The sequence below is a fragment of the Melanotaenia boesemani genome, chromosome 4 (assembly GCF_017639745.1).
Source record: "Melanotaenia boesemani isolate fMelBoe1 chromosome 4, fMelBoe1.pri, whole genome shotgun sequence".
NCBI lineage: Eukaryota > Metazoa > Chordata > Actinopteri > Atheriniformes > Melanotaeniidae > Melanotaenia > Melanotaenia boesemani.
In genome coordinates, this window is record NC_055685.1 from 3,944,903 (window position 1) to 3,967,358 (window position 22,456).

Consider the following 22,456-nt stretch of genomic DNA (forward strand, 5'->3'; position numbering starts at 1 on the left):
GCCATGTAAAATGCTGGCATTAGAGGATGCAGGATTATATGATGTCACGATTGAGCGATTAGGAAATGTGCTTTTAATGGCGGTCAACGGGACGTTTTTGTCCCGCTATGACCTGACAGGATAGCAAATCATTAATCTGACTCTGCCATAAAAATGCTAAATATGCAACTAAATCAATTTTTTTAATTAATTTTCAAATCACCCCTATGATAGTGAGAAAGCAAGGACCAAGGTTTCCCTTGCCCAGACGTGGGTCACTGGGGCCCCCTCTGGAGCCAGGCCTGGAGGTGGGGCACAGACGCGAGTGCCTGGTGGCCGGGCCTTTGCCCATGGGGCCCGGTCGGGCTCAGCCCGAAAAGGTGACATGGGCCTCTCCTTCCGTGGGTTCACCACCTGCAGGAGGGGCCTTAGGGGTCGGGTGCAGTGTGAGCTGAACGGCCGCCAGAGGCAGGGATCCTAGCGGTCTGATCCTCGGCTGCAAAAGCTAGCTCTAGGGTCGTGCAATGTCACCTCTCTGGCGGGGAAGGAGCCTGAGCTGGTGCGCGAGGTTGAGCGGTTCCGGCTAGACATAGTTGGACTCACCTCGACGCATGGCTTGGGCTCTAGAACCACTGTCCTTGAGAGGGGCTGGACCCTCTTCCATTCTGGAGTTACTCCCGGTGAGAGGCGCTGAGCAGGTGTGGGCATGCTCATTGCTCCCCGGCTTGGCTTCTGTACGTTGGGGTTTACCCCGGTGGATGCAAGGGTAGCCTCCCTCCGCCTTCGGTTGGGGGGACAGGTCCTGACTGTTGTTTGTGCTTATGCACCAAATAGCAGTTCAGAGTACCCACCCTATTTGGAGTCCTTGGAGGGAGTGTTGGAGAGCACTCCTTCTGGAGACTCCCTCGTTCTGCTGGGGGACTTCAATGCTCGCGTAGGCAATGACAGTGAGACCTGGAGGGGCGTGGCTGGGAGGAACGGCCCCCCTAATCTAAATCCGAGTGGTGTTTTGTTGTTGGACTTCTGTGCTCATCATGGACTGTCCATAAGGAACACCTTGTTCAGACATACGAGTGTCCACATGTGCACTTGGCACCAGGACACTCTAGGCCGCAGTTCGATGATTGACTTTGTAGTCATGTCGACGGACTTGCGGCCGCATGTTCTGGACACTCGGGTGAAGAGAGGGGCGGAGCTGTCAACTGATCACCACCTGGTGGTAAGTTGGCTCAGATGGTGGGGGAGGATGCATGTCAGGCCTGGCAGACCCAAGCGTGTTGTGACGGTTTGCTGGGAACGTCTGGCAGAGTCCCCTGTCAGAAAGAGTTTCAACTCAAATCTCCGGCAGAGCTTCAACCATGTCCCGGGTGAGGCGGGGGGGACATTAAGTCCGAATGGGCTGTGTTCTGTGCCTCTATTGTCGAAGTGGCCAGCCGCAGCTGTGGCAGTAAGGTCATCGGTGCCTGTCGTGGAGGTAACCCCCGAACTCGTTGGTGGACACCGGTAGTAAGGGATGCAGTCAAGCTGAAGAAGGAGTCCTATCTGGCCTTTTTGGCCTGTGGGACTCCAGAGGCAGCTGATGGGTATCGGCGTGCTAAGCGAAGCGCAGCTCCAGCTGTCGTTAAGGCAAAAACTCGGGCATGGGAGGAGTTTGGAGAAGCCGTGGAGAATGACGTCCGGATGGCTTCGAGGAGATTCTGGTCCACCATCTGGCGGCTCAGGAGGATAAAGCAGTGCTCCGTCAACACTGTGTACAGTGGGGATGGGGGCTGCTGACCTCGACTCTGGACGTTGTGAGGCAGTGGAAAGAATAATTCGAAGACTTCTCAATCCCACCAACATGTCTTCTGATGAGGAGGCAGAGTCTGGGGTAGCTGGTGCTGGCTCTCCTATCTCTGGGGCTGAGGTCACTGAGGTGGTTAAAAAGCTCCTCGGTGACAAGGCCCCGGGGGTGGATGAGGTTCGCCCAGAGTTCCTAAAGGCTCTGGATGCTGTAGGGCTGTCTTGGCAGACACGCCTGTGCAACATTGCCTGGACATCGGGTTCCCCTGAACTGGCAGACTGGGGTGGTGGTCCCCCTTTCAGAGGGTGTGATCCGAGAGGGGCTCAGAGTAGAGCTGCTGCTCCTCCACATCGAGGGGAACCAGATGAGGTGGCTCGGGCATCTGATTATGATGCCTCCTGGACGCCTCCCTGGTGAGGTGTTCCGGACACGTCCCACTGGAAAGAGGCCTCGGGGAAGACCTAAGATGCGCTGGACAGACTACATCTCTCGGCTGGCCTGGGAATGCCCCGGGATCCCTCCGGATGAGCTGGTGAACGTGGCCAGGGAGATGCTGGGTTTCCCTGCTTAGGCAGCTGCCCCCGTGACCCAACTCCGGATAAGCGGCAGAAAATGGATGGATGGAATAATTAATTTTCAGTATATATAAGACTGATTTTTAACATTAAATCCCCAACCACCCAAACTCTTTTATATAAGCGAAAAAAAAACAATTTGTTTTTGTTTCATAAAAATATTGCCTTTGTGTTAGAAAATGGGCATTTAAAAGGTTAAAAATAATTTGAATGAGTACATATTTGGTATTTTTTAGGACTGAAGCTGATTAAAAAGTGGTAAAAAATATTCAGTTCTAGCAGTTTTTGGGAGGGGAATATTTGTCCTCTGATGAATCGAAAGGATCGTAAATTACTGCTACCTGAACCAGATCCACGTCTGCGTAAACACCCGTGGATCTGTTCACACCACGGTTTGGATCAGCTGCTTGATAATTAAGTGAATGTGATGGATCCGTGCTTTGAGCTGCACATGATGGATTGTAGGGTAGTGACAGACCCTTGTGAACTGGGGCAGATAAAATCTGGCTCAGTTTGATGCAGTTGAACTTCTCAGGTCTCAGTGAGAGTTGGGCTGTTAAAACATCCTGGAAATAATAACATCTTCATATGAACCAATCCAAAAAAATAATTACCTAGCTAAGAAAACCAACGGATTGCACTGAATCTTCAATTCAATCCTCCATCCTGATTATACACAGGTTGACAGGGGAAAAGTGAGTAAGACTCATTATTTACATGAACATACTGGAATCTAATAAATATGACTTCAACCAGCATAATCCAGTTCCTTTAATCCCAATAACACACTCAAACGTCTGTAGCAGTGGTGTCACGTGAAACATCAAGGTCCACCAGGACCAGAGCAGACAGGAGTCTGTTATCTGAGGCCTGGAGTCTGATCCAAACCTGGTATAGGATAGGCTCCAGCCCCACCCAAGCCTGAATTGGACTAAACGGTCTAGAAAATGAGGATGAGGTACAAATGTAGAATTTATCCACAAAAGAAACAGAAATATATAAATGAAAAGAAGAACACAGATATACACAAAAGCTCTAAAGATCATTATTGTGGCTAAAGAAATATTAAATCAATTAAAAATAAATTAAAAAGAACGTATTATCTGTAAGTAAAGGATTCTTGATATTTTTTATTGTCCATTTTCTAAATGATGACTCTTCAAACTGTCCTGCTGTATGATGCACGTGGTGCAGTGTGTCTGTCTAACAGCAGGGAGAGCTACAGGACAGGAGAATCCTCCATCAGCTGTTCACTGCAAACAATGATCTCTATATCTGGTTGACATCCAAACGTCTAGTGAAAACTTTTGTACTCATACTGCTGACTGAATTTTGCAAAATATAAACTAAAATGTTAAGAAAACAGGAAGTGTCACCACGGTAATAAAACAAATCTAGGAAAAACTTTACAAATCACTGGACACACACCAGTTTGTCCCAGTTACAGCTACAAAAACGGACTGAAGTCAGCTGCAAATAATTAATGCTATAAATCTGTACCTCTGACTTTAAAATAAACAAGTCATGATTCTGAGTTATCAGAGCTCCACATCTTCACACACACACACACACACACGCACACACCCACCCACCCACACACACACACACACACACGCACACACCCACCCACCCACCCACACACACACACACACACACACACACACACACACACAGACACAAAGAAAAGGAAAAAAAAAGAACAGAAGATTAGTGTTCCAACAAGAAAACAACCTTTTTATTACCAGTTCCAGATAATCAGGATATTATCTGGATATTTTTACATCAATTATTAATTATAATTGATGTAAAAATATCCAGATGTACTGCACAACCTGCAGTAGACCTACATCTACTGAGATCTACTTATTTATTTATTCTTTAATCGTCTGGTTTATAATCAAACAATTAGAGAATAAATAAGTAAACGCCCCCTCCGTTACTTTTATGGGTTTTTTTTCACACAGCAAGCTAACGCACTTGTAAACAAACACTTAACTAGACAAAAAGAGATGCAAACGTAACTTTTCTCACACTTTTAATTGGCCATAAAGCTAGTAAAGTAGTAAATAAATACACAATGTACTTTCCTGTGATCAAGAAAAGATTTTTCTCCTCCAGGTGATGAAGTTTAGCCTCAGTTACCATCCTGAGGTGAAGTAGCGGTAGGCGTCGGTACTCTTGTATGCCTTCGCCGGTGTAGGGGGATGGATTGGGAATGAGATTTATGTAGATAAATTTGGCAAATGTTGGGCAGACTTCAGAGGACTCAGCAATTCAGATGATATAAGATATGGATCAAAGCCTAAAATACCGTTTTTTCTTTCAAATAGCGTTCTTTTTCTTTAGCAGAGAGACTGACATTTTCCCTGTGAATAGGTGATGGCGCTAGGTCCTAAAGATGGCGGCGGTTGAAAACCGTGACGTCAGTGAAACCCATGAATAGGGCACTATGTTGGGAGTAGGGGGAGGCGCGCAAGATGGCGCTGTGAGCAAAGGTGTTTTTGAGTAGCTGAGGACGGGCATGAGGAAATCTCGAAAACTCTTAATTCTTTAATCACCGTTGCACAGCAAAACAGAGGTAAATGATATTCAGATGAACATTTATATAACTTAAATTATTAACGGATCGTCCCTGGCCAAAAAACTCAACTCTTCAACTGCTATCAAGTTTTCATCGGCGCTGCTAGCTAAAATGTTTTCACAAGATATGCTTGCTGCTGTGGAAGACATGGAGTCAGACCTCGCAAAAGAAAAGAGAAGAATCAATGAAACTCATTCATACGCTTGTAAAGCGACAAACGGAGGAGATTGTGAGTCTTATCCGAACACTCCCAGTAAAAATCAAAGCGCTAAGAAAATGAAAAGTTCATGTGCAAACACCTGCTCTCCCGCCATTAAAGAGCCGAGCCTGAGTGAGGTGCAAAACAACATCGTACAGATCCTCTCTGGAAAAATCAACGAAAGGGCTGATCAGCTTGAAAAGATGGTTATGAAAAACTCAGCCGAAATTAAAAACATAAGCGAAGCTCTTAATTCAATCCATAATGAAGTTATGGAACTGAAGAAAGACAACGATGCCCTGAAAAAAGAAAACATGGAAATAAAAAAGAAGACAGAAGATTTAGAATCAAAAGTTAATGAACAGGAAAGATACAGCCGAAGATGGTGCCTACGCCTACATGGAGTAGCTGAAAACTCAATGGAGAATGTAAGAGTCAAAGTCAGAGAAATCTGCAATGCAGTGGTCCCAGAAGCGGAGAGGAGCGAGGTGACTGCAGCAGTGGACATCGCTCACCGGCTTGGTCGTCTTAAGATGGGAGAAGGAAGAATCACAAATCCACGACCGATCATCATCAGATTTATATCGAGAGCAGCCAGAGATCTTACATGGAAACACGCAAAACAAAATGACTTTTTGAAGAGCCGTGGTTACTACCTCAAGGAAGATCTCACCGCCAGTGATAAAGCAGCAAGAAGCCTCCTATGGCCAACAGCGGAGAAGGCGAGAAAGGAAGGAAAGTCTGCTTTCTTCAGCGGTGCAAGAGCTTTTATTGATGGCAAAGAGGTGCAACCTGGCCAGAAGTAAATGTATATAAGTACAAAACATGTTTCGTTTAAATCACAGCAGTTAGAAATTCCGTTAAATATGCTGTGCAATTGTTATTGTTAAACATACAATTGGCGAGATCCTTATTGCCCTTACAGTAAGATTACTCTTTATCCTAACAAACCCGATTCATATTACTTTTTCCTCTTTGTTCTTTAATGTCTCTTTCTATGTGTTCTATTAATGCCAGGGGTTTACAAAACTTAATTAAAAGAAAAGCAGTTTTTCTCTATTGTAAAGGAAAAAACGCAGACTTTTATTTTATTCAGGAAACACATGCAGATTCAAAGGATGAATCTTTTTGGAGAAATCAGTGGGGTAATGAAATATGGTTCTCTAATAGCAGTAATCGATCAGCAGGGGTCGCCATCCTCAAGGATAGATTTAAAGGTCAGATTTTACACAGTATGAAAGATACATCAGGAAGATGGATTATCTTAGTGGTTGATCTTGAGCATAGCCAGTTTATTTTGATCAACATTTATGCCACCAACAACAAACATACAAACACAATACTTTTTCAAGATATAGAGTCAAAAGTTAATCAGCTGTACTCAATCTATCCATCAGCTAAAATAATTTGGGGAGGAGATTTTAATACTGTCTTGGATGAAGGTGCAGACAGAAAGAACACAAACACAGACGGTGCCCTCAACCATTCATGTTTACGAATGGGGCTTGTGGACATTTGGAGAAAGAAAGACCCTCAGCAAAACATATACACTTGGAACAATAAGAGCCTCTCCTCACAATCACGGATTGACTTTTGGCTTATTTCTAAGGACCTTAATGATCTGATCACAGATGCTTTGATAGAACCAGCTGTTTTAACAGATCATAAAGCTATCTCTATCAAACTTGGCCTTACAACAAATTGTAGAGTCAAATATAACACTGGTTATTGGAAACTCAACAACTCATTACTGAAAAATGAAGATCTTAAATTAGAATTAAGCAGTATTATAGACAAATATTGGAGTCTAGCTTATAATTCAGGTTCTTATGGCCACTTTTGGGAGCTAATGAAATATGAAATTCGTGCAACTACTATTAGAAAAGGTAAACAGTTGGCAAAATTAAAAAGAGAGAAGGAAGATAAAGTTATCAAAACAATTGTAAAACTACAAATGGAATCAAATGGAGCTTTGACTAATCAAGAAATATTAAACATGAATTTATTACAAAATCAATTAGATAAAATTTATGAGGACAAAACTCGAGGGGCGTTTATTAGATCACGACGTAAATGGATTGAGCAAGGGGAAAAAAACACAAAATACTTTTTTAATCTAGAGAAAAGAAACGCTGAATATACAACACTGGGCGGGTTACTAATTAATGGTATATTAACTGATAACCCTAAATTAATTTCTCAGCATGTTGCACAATTTTTTATAAAAAATTACACTCTTCATCCCACGTCACTTCTCCCATTGAACCTTTCTTACAAAATATATCACCACATACTAATAAAATAGATGATACATTCAAAAAGTCCTGTGATAAACTTATATCTTTACCTGAAATACTTGATTGTATTAGCAGTCTTAAAGAAAATAAATCCCCCGGAAATGATGGTTTGACAGGTGAATTTTATAAAACCTTTTCTTCCAAACATAGCCCTTTCTTATTAAACATGTTTAAAGAATCAATTGAAAAGGGTGAATTTCCAAACACACTAAAGCAAGGTGTAATTACATTAATCCCAAAACCAAACAAAGACAGATTACACATAGAAAACTGGAGACCTGTTAGTTTGCTTAACAATGATGCCAAACTATTTGCCTTAATTTTTGCTAAAAGATTAAAACAAGACTTACATCAAATAATAGATGAAGAACAATCTGGTTTCATGCAGAAAAGACATATTAGTAATAATATTCGTCTGATACTGGATATGATGGATTATAATAACTTAATACCCGATGAAAGCTTTATTTTGTTTATTGACTTTTACAAGGCTTTTGACACAATTGAACATCATTTCATCCATAAAGCCATCTCTTTTTTTGGGTTTGGAAATTATTTCCAAAAAGCTATTCAAACACTATATAACAACTGTAGTAGTTCAGTTAAGTTAATGCATGGTACATCAGAAAGATTTAATATACGACGTGGTATTAGACAAGGCTGCCCAGTGTCCCCTTTCTTATTTCTGTTAGTTACCCAAATAATGGCTTCTCATATTAAACAGTCTCCTTTATTAGGAATTAAGGCCGTCGGTAAAGAATTCAAAATTTGTCAACTGGCAGATGATACTGCAATTTTTCTGAGGGATAAAAATCAGATTTCCAAAGCCATAACAATTATAAATGAATTTACTAATGTTTCAGGTTTAAAAATGAATTTAGACAAATCTGTTTTATTTCCAGTTAAATCTTGCAATCTGTCTGTTTATTGTGGGATCCCAGTTAAAGAAAAAATTACTTATCTAGGTGTTGTTATTTGCAAAGATATAAAACAGCGACACATGCTTAATTTTAATCCCATTATTGATAAAACAAAGCAGAAATTAAATTCGTGGTTGATGAGAGATGTCTCTATATATGGTAGGGTGTTACTATCTAAAGCTGAGGGTATTTCTAGATCTGTTTATATCTCACTATCACTATGTGTCCCAACACAGGTTATTAAAGAGTTAGACAAGATACTATACAATTATATTTGGAGGAAAAAGCCCCATTACCTTAAAAAAGAAGTTATCAGAGGGAACAGAGATCAGGGTGGACTGGAGGTCCTAGACTTTAATATATTGAACAACACATTCAAAATTAAATGGATTATACAGCTATTAAAGAACCCCAATAGCGTCTGGAATGCTTTTCCTATATATTTATTTAACTCAGTTGGTGGCGTTAACTTCTTGTTGAAATGTAATTTTTGCATGGACAAAATCCCCATTAAATTAGCTGACTTTCATAGACAGGCTCTCTTAGCTTGGTCTTTGTTATACAAACATAACTTTAGCCCCCACAGGTATTATATATGGAACAACAAAGATATATTGTACAAAAATAAATCACTATTTAATCACTTGTGGCTTAACAATGGAATTTTGCTGGTAGGTCAACTTGTGAATAAAAATGGCTTGTTGCTATCATACTCAGAATTTCTGGATAAGTTTAGGATACCAACCACACCAAAGGAATATGCTATTATTTTTGATGCTATTCCCACTGGTGCCCTTCAGTTTTTTAGAAACTGTATATCACAGACATTAATGTTAGACAAACCAATCAAATTTTTATTGTAGATGTTGACATTATTTCTAAACAATGTAGCAACAGACTAATAAGAAATTCTTTGAACTGTTAAACACTTTCCGCAGCAAAATTCTTTTGGTCTTCCATTGTTAATGAATTACATTGGGAAAAAGCTTGTGGTATTCTTAACAAATATTGTATTAACAATAAAGTGAAAGAAGTATGTTTTAAAATTTTACATCGAATTTACCCTGTCAAAGAAGTTTTAGAAAGATTTAAATTAAATATAGATTATACGTGTGATTTCTGCAAACTAAACAAAGAAACCATTTTCCACCTTTTTTTCCATTGTACACATTCTCTCTATTTTTGGTATAACATGCAATCCTTTATAAATAAAAAATTAAATATTGATGTACTATTTAATGTATTTGATGTATTACTATACTATGTAAATGATAATCTTGACAAAAATGCCATCCATGCAATACAGATTCTCATAATTCTTGGAAAATACCATATTCACAAATCTAAGTGGTCTGGATCAAACCCTCCTTTGAACATTTCACCTCTGAACTGTATCAATACGGACTCATTCTGAAAGACGTGGAGAACCAAAAAGCAGCAAGGACTTTTAACATCCTAAAAGAACTCAACTGTATATAAACTGTTTAAACTGTATATCTTCCCCCTGACAGTTATGTTATGTTCATTGTATTGTACAATATGTTAAATCATAATAAAAAATAAAAAAAATAAAAAAAAAAATGTTGGGAGTAGGGTAAAAAAAAAATGTTGGGAGTAGGGTGCACATTCGGACACAGCCCCAGTTTCTCATTCACATTTATGAATACTGCGGGCTTCCGTACTAGTCGTGTCCGCGTTGTGTTACCATAGCAACGCATCGGTTAAACATCGGAGGCCAAAAGGGTGAGTTCTAATTAAAGTTTCCATTTTTATTCTTCTTTTATTGGTTTATTGGACATGGAAGTTAAAAACCGGAACTTTTCTTCTTCTAACGGGTTAGTTTCTGTTTCCGGTCAGAGAAAAAGAAGGACGTCGTTTCGTACAGCTCGCAACGGCGGAAGATTCAACTTTTCCAGAACAAACTAGGTTTAAGGTTGCTGCGGGGGGCGGCGTGAGTCAGCAAGGTAGATACAGTAGGTCGTCTCGTAACCGCCGGTTCGATCCTCGGCCAAGTCGAGTTTATGTCGAGGTGTCCTTGAGCAAGACACCGAAGCCCTGACTGCTCCTGATGGGTGCTGGTTGAGCGCCTTGCATGGCAGCTTCCGCCATCAGTGTGTGAATGTGTGTGTGATGTAAAGCGCTGTATAAATACTCTCCATTTACCTTAAATGCTGAGTTTTAGAGGGTTTTGTTGAAGAGAAAATTTTCTCTCCATTTTTTTCAAAGATTTTCTGCTATAAATTTAAAAATAAGTAACTGGTAAGGAAACATTGGCCATAAATCCACCTGGCAGCTGCAGCCTATACTGTTTTCATAATTAGATTAGATTTATTAGACTTTTCTGCACCGTAGAAAAAGATTAGGGGAAAAAACATTTTAGTATCTGGCGGTTTCCTCACCGACTACTTTCATGAAATAACAATACCAGCAAAACTGCATTTGTCTTTCAAAAACTGCCTTAAAAACTACAAACTGTGTAAATACACTGCACACCGTGAAAGCTGGCAGTTATCTTTAAAACCAACAACTTAAAATCAAAAACCAAGTATTTCTAAAAATCAAACGTTGTTTGCTTAGCGTTTTGTTGTCTGTGTGATGAACTGATGGCTCCGATCCGCATGTTGAAGTTATTGCGTATTAACGTAGTGTATGCTGTCTGACAGGACACGTGGCTCTTTGGCTCCTGAACGGCTCTTAATTTAGCATATTTTTAAGTCCCATAATTTACCTTAACCATCTGTGTTCAGCATGTTTACAAGAAGCCTCATATTTGCTTCCATTCTGATACAAAACCACTTTTAATATTTCAACAAAAAATCTCATAAACAAAAAACAGCAAACAAATCCACAGCAGCATTAATGTCCTCAGTGCTGGCATTCAGAAAAATATTTATTATTTATTCCTTTTCCTTAAACAGCAATTCAGTTTTTACTGGTTCTCAAAAGATTTAAAGATTACTCTCACTTAATACAGTACAGACTTCATAGAGCTTCATTATTCTAATTTAGATCATTCGGTAACTTGGCAACTACAGCCTGGTTCATACATAACGATTTTTTAAACTTATGAGATTTTTTATTGGTCGAGACCTCACGTGAAGATAAAAAATCAGTTTTGATCATACTGTGTGGGGTGTGCTCCGGTATCGTAATCACAGAACAACACACACGACGATGCTGTCCAGCAACTCATCTGCAACCTAGTCTTCCGAGCGTAGAAGAAGAACCATAGCAACAACCGGCAAAAAACAAAGAAGAAGAACCACAGCAACAACCACAAAACACAACACCCAGCATGGAAGAGGATATCCAGGATGAGGGAATGATGGTGATTTTGGGACTACTGTTAACAGACAAAAGCCAGAATTGAAAATAATACCAGACAGGAGACGGTGTGAACATGGACGCACGCCACTTTTTGTGCTCTTTGTACGTGAGGAATGCAGGTTTTTGGTCAGTTCTTATTCTTCTATTGTTGTTTGTTCTTTAGTTTCTGGTCTTTGCTGTTTTTGGGTCTTGTGTGTGTGTCCTGCATCCTAGGTTTATGGTCGTCGGTTTACTTCCTGCCTCCTCTCTGCTTCCTGTTACACCAGCTTCGTCTTGTGGCTCCATGTTTTCCTCCTTTCATTGGGCTGTGTTGGTTGACTTCAGTCCTTTGCTCACTTCAGTTCTGCTGCTCCCTGCATCTGCAGCTTCTTCTATGAAACCATCTTTGTTCAGCTGTCCTCTGGGTTCTGGATCTGGTCTCATCACATTACAGCACTAAGGATTTTTTCCACAGAGCAGGAACTGGTTTCTGCCTCAGGCTGGTAGTGTAAAGAAAAAGAAAGAAAGCCTGAACTTTACGCCGTACCGATGACATAACTGTGACCATGTTTTTATAAACAGGTAAAATAAGTGAACGTGTCTCCTGGTTTACGTGGACTGTTGATCCCTCATCCTGACAGGAACACCTGAAGCATCAGCTGCTGCATTATTCTCCATGTCTTCACCTCGTCTTGGCGTGGTCAGAAAGACCATGCTGACAAACCCACTGCTCATCAAGGTAACCAGAACCAGAACCTGCTTCAGGGCTGCAAATGATAGCAGTAACTTACTGATCACTTCAAATCAGAGACACATTTAAAACCACGTTAGTCCAACTAAAACAGGAGAAAATCTCATTTACCAGAGTCAGACCCTGAGAACCTAGTTTGACTTAGTCCTTCATGTGTTTCTGGTCCATGATGTAATAGATCCGGAGGTGCATCACCTCGTCTGTGATCAATACATCCAAACAGCCCAGTTCTGATGAATCAGGCACCTGAATGCATCACAGCTAGTTTCTAGGGTTTATTGCTATTAAACATGTTACCGTGGCGATGATGACAGTGTAACTGAGAACATGGAGGAGGAGCTGGTCCAGATGAAGGATTCAGAGAAACAGCATCTGTTGTCTGTAGAACTAAATCCAGGACTCTGAAGCTTTTGCTGATGTTTGCAGTCACCCCTCGGGAAGACCAAGTCCAGAGGTCTGACTGTTCCTGGTCCAGACTTCACCTATGGAATCAGCAACAGACCATGTTCAGACAGAGGCGTGGCCGAGGGTAAGACACGCCCATTTAACATCATCACACTTCATTTTAAGACACGTCTACAGCCTGAGAACGAACTGAGTCCTCTGTAGGAAGATGTCAGATATGAACAATAATTGATATGTCAGCTGAAGTTGTTCATGCACTGAGGCGAAACTTACTGTTGTTCGGGATAAAGATTTAAAGCTTCAGTGACGTCTGGTGGACAAATGAAGATATAGCGACCTCTCTGGAGCAGTTTCAGTCCAGGATTTTAATGAGGTTTCAACCCTTCAACCACAGAATAACGTCAGCCATCTTTAACCATCATGTCCTCGAGGTCTCTGGAGTCTGTAAATATGTTGACAGTTCCTCTATAAACCATATGCTGAAACACAGACATATATTATTAATTAGGATATACATTCAGCTATATGCATACCACGTCAAGGTTTCCAGGTCACTGGTTTGCTGGACATGATCATCATTGTACCTGGTACGCAGGGCTGGTCCAGCCTCGGGTGTTCTGATGGTCATTTGATGGATTCTTTAATGGCAGATTCACATTGTAAGATTTCACATGACCTACAAAGCAATAATAACGTGTGTGACACCACCTGTCTATGACCAAAGCTTCATGAGTAAAATAGTCGATGTGGAAGCAGTTGGGGTGTGATTGACCTGGTGAATCCTTACACTCGTGGGTCATCACACAGGTTGCAGCTACTTGGCAGAAAACCTGTCGATGACGTCTGAAGCTTTGAACATCACCGGTCATGTGAGTGGTGTGTTGGTACTGGATCAAACACTTGGTTTCAGGAAGAGGGACACAAGCTCCGAAGCCTTGGAATCATTTGCCCATCATTACTTATGTCATGCTTAGCTTGCACGTTAGCATTGTTGGCTGACATTAAGTGTGTTGGAGATCTCTCCTGTTTTTAATTCATCCTGTCAATGTGTTTGCACATATGGATGGATGGATGGATAGATGGATGGATGGGTGGATGGATGGATGGATGGATGTATAATGATGGATGGATGGATGGATGGATAGATGGATGGATGTATAATGATGGATGGATGGGTGGGTTGGTGAATGGATGGATGGGTGGATGGATGGATGGATGGATGGGTGGATGAATAGCAGGGTGGATGGATGGATGGATGGATGGGTGGGTGGGTGGATGGATGGGTGGATGAATAGCAGGGTGGATGGATGGATGGATGGATGGATGGATGGATGGATGGATGGGTGGATGGATGGATGGATGGATGGATGGGTGGGTGGGTGGATGGATGGGTGGGTGGGTTGGTGGATGGATGGATGGATGGATGAATAGCAGGGTGGATGGATGGATGGATGGGTGGATGGATGGATGGATGGATGGATGGATGGATGGGTAGGTGGGTGTGGGTGGCTGGATGGGTGGGTTGGTGGATGGATGGGTGGGTTGGTGGATGGATGGATGGATGAATAGCAGGGTGGATGGATGGATGGATGGATGGATGGATGGGTGGATGGATGGATGGATGGATGGACCTCCACCTCCATCACCTTAACAGTTCTAGCTCGACCTCTTTCTGGACTACCTGGTTGTATCTGGTCTCTGTAGTAGATTCAAGTGTTACAGGTGTGTCTTCTCAGGTAATCTGAGCTTCTCTGTCCTCTTTGGTATGTAGACTTTTTTCATGAGGGCTGAGAGGAGAGGCGGCTGTAGCTCAGCAGGAAGACCAGTCGTCTACCAACCAGAAAGCTGGTGGATTGATTTCACACTCCTCCTGACTACATGCCGAAGTGTCCTTGGGAAGACCCTGAACCCTATGTTTTATCCCGATGTGTCTCTCAGGGTATAAATGCAAGTGATAGAAGTAGAGTTGTATATACAGTATATACAGGTATAACAATAGAAGTGCTGTAAGAGTGACCGGATGAATGTGACGTAGTGTTAAAGCAGTCTGAGTGGACCACAGGACTAGAAAAGGGCTGTATAAGTACAGTCCTTTTACCACTGGACATCAGAGTTCTGTGTGTTCTACTTCTATGTTAGTCTTAGCTCCAACAACAAAAGTCATGCTTTCTACAAGCTGACCACTGTTCCTGGTCCAGGGTCAGGCCAGAACCAGTTCTAGACATATGTAGACTGTTAGTGATGGTCCACATAAGAATAGAAAAAGGATTTTGTGTGTGTATGTGTGTGTGTCAGCTGTCAGAGTGTGTTTGTGGGAAGAAAACATGCCTTCAGTCAACAATCACTGCTGTCAGTCACATGTCAAACACGTGTGTGTGTGTTGTTAAACTGACACACCAGTTTTATCTTGACAGTTTTCTTATCTGTCAATCACACACACACACTCACACACACACACACACACACACACACTTGTAGAAAACTTACCAAGACTCTGGAATGAGTAAAAGTATATAAGGTTTATTTACAGGAGAAGTATTGAATAAAGAATTACTTGTAAGTAAAGAGAGTGGTCGTCCCAACTCGCGTGAAATCGGGAGCATCCTCCGGTTCCAGTTCTGGAGTCTGAATGTCCCTCCTAGAGCCTCCTTCAGTTCTGGTCCTACAGCCTCCTCCGGTTCCAGTTCTGGAGTCTGAATGTCCCTCCTAGAGCCTCCTCCAGTTCTGGTCCTAGAGCCTCCTCCGGTTCCAGTTCTGGAGTCTGAATGTTCCTCCTAGAGCCTCCTCCGGTTCCAGATCTGGAGTCTGAATGTCCCTCCTAGAGCCTCCTCCAGTTCTGGTCCTAGAGCCTCCTCCGGTTCCAGTCCTGGAGTCTGAATGTCCCTCTTAGAGCCTCCTCCAGTTCCGGTCCTAGAGCCTCCTCCGGTTCCAGTCCGAGAGCCTCCTCCAGTTCCAGTCCTGGAGCCTGAATGTCCCTCCTAGAGCCTCCTTCAGTTCTGGTCCTAGAGCCTCCTCCGGTTCCAGTTCTGGAGTCTGAATGTCCCTCCTAGATCCTCCTCCAGTTCTGGTCCTAGAGCCTCCTCCGGTTCCAGTCCTGGAGTCTGAATGTCCCTCCTAGAACCTCCTCCGGTTCCAGTCCTGGAGTCTGAATGTCCCTCCTAGAGCCTTCTCCGGTTCCAGTCCTAGAGTCTGAATGTCCCTCCTAGAGCCTCCTCCAGTCCTTGTCCTAGAGCCTCATCCGGTTCCAGTCCTGGAATCTCAGGGAACCCTAACCCCCTTTGGACCGAGGGAGGGATGGGTGTTTCAGATCTGTACAAATGGAAAGATATCAGGACAGTTTATCTGAATCGTTTTACACTCATTTTCTCTGTTTCTAGTCTTCCTGAAACCATCAGTCCGGTAGACTGAACACACCGATCCAGTCCTTCAACCACTCCATAGATGTTCAGTTACACCTGGATAGTACGACCGCTGGCCCGGTGGCTCGGCCGGGTTTCAGTAAAAACTTTAAATGAAGGATGTTGGTGAATGAGTGAGTTCAGGTTTTACTGAGCAGTCGGAGAATCACTGGTTTACAGCTGGAGGGTCTGAAAGAAGACAGTCTAAGTCAGACATGCTGGTTTCACTGAACGTTCAGGGTTCAGGTCCTTCGGGTCCCTGGATCAGAGTTCTGTAACTGAACGGTATCATTCCTTGAGTTTTCAGCGCTGTCAAGCTGGAAGGTCCAGCCCACACATGAAGAGTCTGCTCAGAGTGTAGACTTTGTGTCTCTGAACCGGGAAGCAGTGATGGCTGGTCTGGTGACATCCAAAGAGATGAGACAGTACCGGGTCCAGAAGGCCACCGAGCAGATCCAGGCACCCAGACATCGCCCGGGCAGGACTCCACAGCACCCGGCCCCGGTACCTGATATCACCTTTGGAGTCAGAAGCAGGTAAGAAAACTTATCAGTGATCGGTGACTGATGGAACCGATCAGTGATTGATGGATGAGTATCGTGTCTTCAGGAAGCCTTCACCAATATCCGGCCTCCTCTCTCATGAGTACGGTCGCCGCTGGCTGGACGCCAAGCTGAGGAGGGAACGTCTGACCCAGGAGCAGAAGGTGTGAGAGAGACGGCGAAGCCCCAACACTCGCAGTGTGTGTGTGTGTGAGGTGTGTTTAGTAGTGATGCGCGGGTCGGGTTTTTTTCCGACCCGCGGGTCCCGCTCTTTTAAAAAAATTGGACCGCACCAAACCGCCCCGCACCTCCGCTTCTATTTTTTTAACCCGACCCGACCCGACCCGCCCCATTAAAACACATGTTATGATATTGACGAATGCTTTTATTTAGTCTGAGAAAGGTGCATATGGTCTCCTAAATTGGCACTGGAAACTGGCAACACAAAATGTATTTTCATTTGAACGTTAAGCCTATAAACATAAATAGGCAAATAAAGTGTTTTAAAGCGTTTAAGTGTTATAAAGCACATAGCCAATGCTGCTGCTGTTGTCTGAACTGATTACCTCGTTGAACCTGTCCCAAACCTGTGATTTAGCCATTTGACCCTCTTTCTTCTTTTTAAGGACGTAAACTCCCGAACGAATGTTATTCAACACTTCTTCTTCCATGTTTTGTTGCTTATCTGCTTGGCGCTTTCTGCACGTAGCCTGCGTAGCCTACTACGCGCCTACGTGGACATTACGTTACAAAACGTGACCTGTGTTTAAATAACTGATAAATATTTTGTCTTACATATTATAGTAACAAAATGTAGACACTGATTAAGGTCTTTATTTTCAGTTTGACAAAAAATAAAATTAATAGATAGAACTAGATATTTCAGAATAGTAAACCACACCAACCCGCCCCGCAGTGAAGCGAAAATTCTTTGACCCGCCCCAACCCGACCCGCGGGTAACCCGCGGGACCCGCGGGTTAGGAGGCGGCCCGCGCATCACTAGTGTTTAGCACATCACGGGACCCTTTTTTAGGGTCGGTCCCTAAAAGGTGAACCAGGTGAAAGTCAGTTTATTGTCAGAAGATAACATTTCAGATTTTGAACTGGAAACAAACTGATGTAAACTAATAACTAGTGGTGCTTCTGTGACCAGCAAACTGCCTTTAATATGATCTGATCTGATTTTATAAAGATGACCAGGACTCAAAATATTCAATTTGAGATTTTTATTCAAAGCCTTAACTACATGATTGGATTATCTTTTCAACCTGATGCTTATTATTCTGTTTCTTCAAAAATAAGATCATAATATCAATAATAATCATCTTATAGACCAGGAAATTTGAACATTAAAGCTGTGAGTAACAATTAAAGCTGCAAGCAGCCATGAAGGCCCTCGCACCTCCAGCGCCGCCCATTCCTTAGCAGGGTAGGAAAAATTTGGTGAGTTTTCGAGCATGTTCAGGTCACCAAAAATGCCATTTACTTTTGAGGAGAATAATAAGAATACAGAATAACATGCAGCAGATGCAACAGGCCTTCGCTCCACCTTCGGTGCTCGGGCCCAAATAGAGTAAAAGTAGATAAATGGTAGTAAAAAACTGGAAAAATACCATATTAAAAATAAAGAATTTACAATTCTAGAACATTGTGTGCAGCAGCCTATTATTTTTAATAACAGAATAAAAAATGTAAAAACATCCCAGATGGCTGAGATCTGAATATAACAAAATAAATTAATAAAACCTCCAACTGAGCTCAAATTTACAAAATATCTCCATCCTGAAATAATTTTGGTGGGCTAACAGGTGGCGATAGCATAAACACTGACATGTACAAATACTAGAGAAGAATATTCTGAGCATGCTCAGAGAGCTGATTCTCATTGGGTGGTGACATCACAACTTGAGATCAAGGACTACTCCACCACAGAGACCCCAGAAACACCCGTCAGGTGGATCATAAAGTCCATGTCTGAGGACAGGTGAACTGTAGTCCTAGTGATGGAAACGTGTTTTCAGGTTAAACCAGGTCCGGTGGTGGAAACCAGGACCAGCCTGCTGCGAAGGGGCAGATCTGTGCCAGCCTCGACAACACCCAGACAGTCTCGCTTCACACAGGTAAGGCTAACACCTGAACGTAAACACACACCTGTACAGCAGGCTCCCAGAGACACGTCTTCTACTCCAGATGACCTTATACAGGATGATCATGTGATGTCACCGTGGCTTTGTCCGCCATGTTGGGGGAACCTGGCTACTGTCTCCATCTTCCAGGCCTGTACACAGTTTATCCAGGACTCTGCTCTCCCTGCAGGTGGCGCCGGCTCTGGACACGTTTCGTGATCAGGAGGCTCGTTGGAGGGCCCTGAGGGCTCGGCCCAGCAGAGGACCTCAGGGTGTGGGGACAGATGCTCTGGACTGACCTCACAAAGAAATAAAAACCAAAAACATGAAGTTTCTGCAGGAGGGTGCTCTGTTGTTGCATCTGTAGCTTTTCTTCTTTCAGAAACTGTTCAGAGGAGTCCCTCAGGGCTCCACACGGTGGTCCAGTTTCCACCACTGGTCTGCAGCTTCCAGACAACTTTCAGTGTAATTAAATCCAGACTCATTCATCAACAGCAACCTGACTTCAGCGCGTCCAGGAAACAGTAAAGATGAGGCTTGGCAGAGACGTTATTCAGCCCAGGATGGGCTTTACAAGCTCCAGTTTTATCCACAAAACAGATAAAACACAGTAAAATGCATAAAGAAATAAACATTAAGTCCAGGACAAAGCAGCCTGCAGACCACCAACACCTTCCACCCTTTGACTGCAGGGATGTTAGCCTCCAGGAAATCACTGTTTATTTGTTGAAGACATAAAGACCTCTCATTGATGAAACCTTGACCTGTCCTCTAGCGCCACCATCAGGCTTTAAATGAGAATAAATTTATCTTAAAAAATGATTGACAGCAGGCTGCTCATCCTCGGTGTTCCAGCGTTCCAGCTCCAGCTGCTTTCCCAATTTGTCCCGCCCCTGTGATGAAGAGGAGGGGAGTTAGTAGGGCTGTAGAAACAGCGTCTCAGTGCGACCACAGCACAGTGAGATACTAAAGCAAAGATTACTGAACATGTTTCTATCAGAGGGGGCGGGGCTACAGGACCGCAAAGGCTCATGGGAAATTGAACCTTCTGTGATTGATATGCTATAAATTTGAGTTGTGATTTTACTTCCTGTGTTTACATGTAGACAGTAGCTCTGTTTACTGGAACAAATAAGCTGCAGTCCCGGTCTGCTTCCGCCATTTTTCAAGTCTTTCCTGAAACGCATGTCACCTCCATGTGGTCCGAGCAGCTGGACCGGGAGTGTGGTAGGACGGCAGCGGTGAAGGAGGCCGCCTCCACCTCAGAGTCCAACCTGCACCGGGGCAGGGTGATGATTACGTCCTAATGCTCTGTCTCCGTGCTGCAGGCTGTGGATCGGGACTCCTGCGTTAGTCTTAGTCTGAAATGAGTTTTGGATTAAAATCTGGAGCAAGTCGAGTCTTTACTTTCCATGAACCTGAGTCGATGTGATTCAGACTAAACTGAGTTAAACCGGCAGAGGCCTGTCTGTGTTCGTACAACTTCACCTGTTCAGTGTCAGCAGGGGTAAAAGCACATTTTCTAGTAAACTCAAGTAATCCAGGATCACAATCAGTTCTGTCCTTGTTGCTAGTCCAGTCCAGTTTTCATGTCTCTCAGGTCAGCCTGTACCAGCTCCATGCAGGCAGCCTGGCTCTGGGTGAGGTCTGGGCCTCCTAAAATCCACAAACATCTCCTTGGTGTTGCAGGTGGTTGGACTTTGACCAGACAGGATCAGTTTCCTGTATGTCTCCTCCTCCACCAGCCAGAGAACTTTTAAAAAGAAGCTGAAGAGGGACAGAGAAGACTCTTCTAAGTACCTGGGTGTTCACCTGGACCATAAACTGGACTGGACTCACACCACGGACCACTGTACCGGAAGGGTCAGAGCAGGTCTATCTTCTGAGGAGACAGCGGTCTTTTGGAGTGAAGGGGGACTCCTGAGGACCTTCTCTGACTCTGTGGTGGATCAGCCATCCTGTACGGTGTGGTCTGCTGGAGCAGCAGCATCACAGAGAAGGAGAAGCTGGACCAAGTCCTCAGGAAGTCCAGATATATATATATATATCTATATATATATATATATATATATATATATATATATATATATATATATATATATATATATATATATATATATATATATATAGATATATAATGTGTTTTATTGACTCCATATTAATTTTTCATATGTGTATTTTACTTACTTATTATGTACGTACTATTTTATGTTTATGGTTCTTATTCTTTTTCGGTCTATTTTTATTGTGTTTTAACTTTTTAACTCCAGTGTTTTTCTCTCTGGGATCCTCCACATCGGGACGATGTGTACTCGGTCTGCAGGTCATTGCCGTGGAGATGGCCCTGGTCGTGTGGACGGAGGGGGGGGGTCCTGGCTGTGGGTCACGGACTGCTGGCCCGGTTGTGACCCGAGACAGCCCGAACTACGAGCCGAACCTTTCCGACCCGGACCGGATGAAGAGCATCAGGAAAAGAGCAGCGATAGCAGAGGTAAAATTAAAGATATTTAAACAGATCTAAATATGAAATGTTTTAAGCTGAAGAAAAACTTTTTATTTATTCTGAAGAAGAAAATGTTTCATTTCTGACACTGAGGAAGTTACAGGAAAAATAATAAAATAAACGTTTTAATAATTATAAATTCAAATGATTTGAGTCTCTGAACGTTTTTCATAAATTAATCCACTTTCATGTTCCCGCTGGTTTTAATAAGGTTGCTTCTTATTAATTATTGATCAGAAAATGAACCAACTGAAGCTTTTTGTTCATATTCAAAACAAACTAAAGCCACACACACACACACACACACACACACACACACACACACACACACACACACACACACACACACACACACACACACACACACACAAACACACATCCTCCTACTACCAGCTAAACCAGTACCCCCTGGAGAATCATTTTTCAGCCCAGTACCCCGTAAACCAGAGGTGCCAGTTTACATTACAGTTCAGGCGACACATACTTAATCTCCAGTAAAATAACATAAATAATAAAAACTTCTCTGTTTTATTACAAAGATGTTTACATTTAATTAGATAAACTTTTAGAAAATATTACAAGCAACCGGAAGTTTCTGGAGAAAAATGAGTGAAGTTTTGAGGTAATTTTTTACTCAGTTTATTATTTACATAAATTTGTTATTTATTTGTACATTTAATTTTTTATTTATATGGTTTGATATTGTATTATATGTATTTTATACATAACAATTTTCCTTTATAGTATATATTTATATTTTTATTTAAAAATATATTCACATTTTTATACTTTTTTATTTTAAAATGATAACATTATTCAATTTTATATATTTTTAATAGAATTAACTTCCTAGATATGTTTTATTATACACATGATATTTTCATTTTATATTTTCATCTGTATATTTCTGTGACTTATTTTAGTTATTTATTTTTTATTTTTATTTAGATATTTTCTAAGATAGAATTTAGATAAATTTACACATTCATATATTTATTAATTTATGTGTTTATTACAGCTTTCAGATCACCATAGACCTACAACACCACCAAATATTTAATACCAGGTATCTGGAAGTGAAAAATAGATC

At 42.2% G+C, this 22,456-nt stretch overlaps 1 protein-coding gene across 2 annotated transcripts; it reads left to right on the forward strand.

Moving 5' to 3' along the window:
- Window positions 1–10,049: 10,049 nt before the first annotated feature.
- LOC121638365 (cilia- and flagella-associated protein 77-like) lies at window positions 10,050–19,289 on the forward strand. 2 transcript variants are annotated; one of them, XM_041983102.1, is made up of 7 exons: window positions 10,050–10,077; window positions 12,282–12,379; window positions 12,818–12,920; window positions 16,502–16,730; window positions 16,804–16,900; window positions 18,759–18,857; window positions 19,054–19,289. In XM_041983102.1, the coding sequence occupies exons 2-7, from the start codon at window positions 12,317–12,319 to the stop codon at window positions 19,159–19,161; spliced, it is 699 nt and encodes a 232-aa protein (XP_041839036.1). In that variant the 5' UTR covers window positions 10,050–10,077; window positions 12,282–12,316; the 3' UTR covers window positions 19,162–19,289. The 2 variants fall into 2 exon arrangements, with proteins under 2 accessions (XP_041839036.1, XP_041839035.1); XM_041983101.1 differs by lacking the exon at window positions 10,050–10,077 and adding an exon at window positions 11,558–11,787.
- The last annotated feature ends 3,167 nt before the right edge of the window (window positions 19,290–22,456 follow it).

Bases quoted from the DNA above. Each gene is read 5' to 3' on its own strand.
- LOC121638365 (XM_041983101.1), top strand. The intron at 12,380-12,817 runs GTAACCAGAACC...TGATGTTTGCAG, and splicing joins CAAACCCACTGCTCATCAAG to TCACCCCTCGGGAAGACCAA. The intron at 16,901-18,758 runs GTGTGAGAGAGA...ACGTGTTTTCAG, and splicing joins GTCTGACCCAGGAGCAGAAG to GTTAAACCAGGTCCGGTGGT.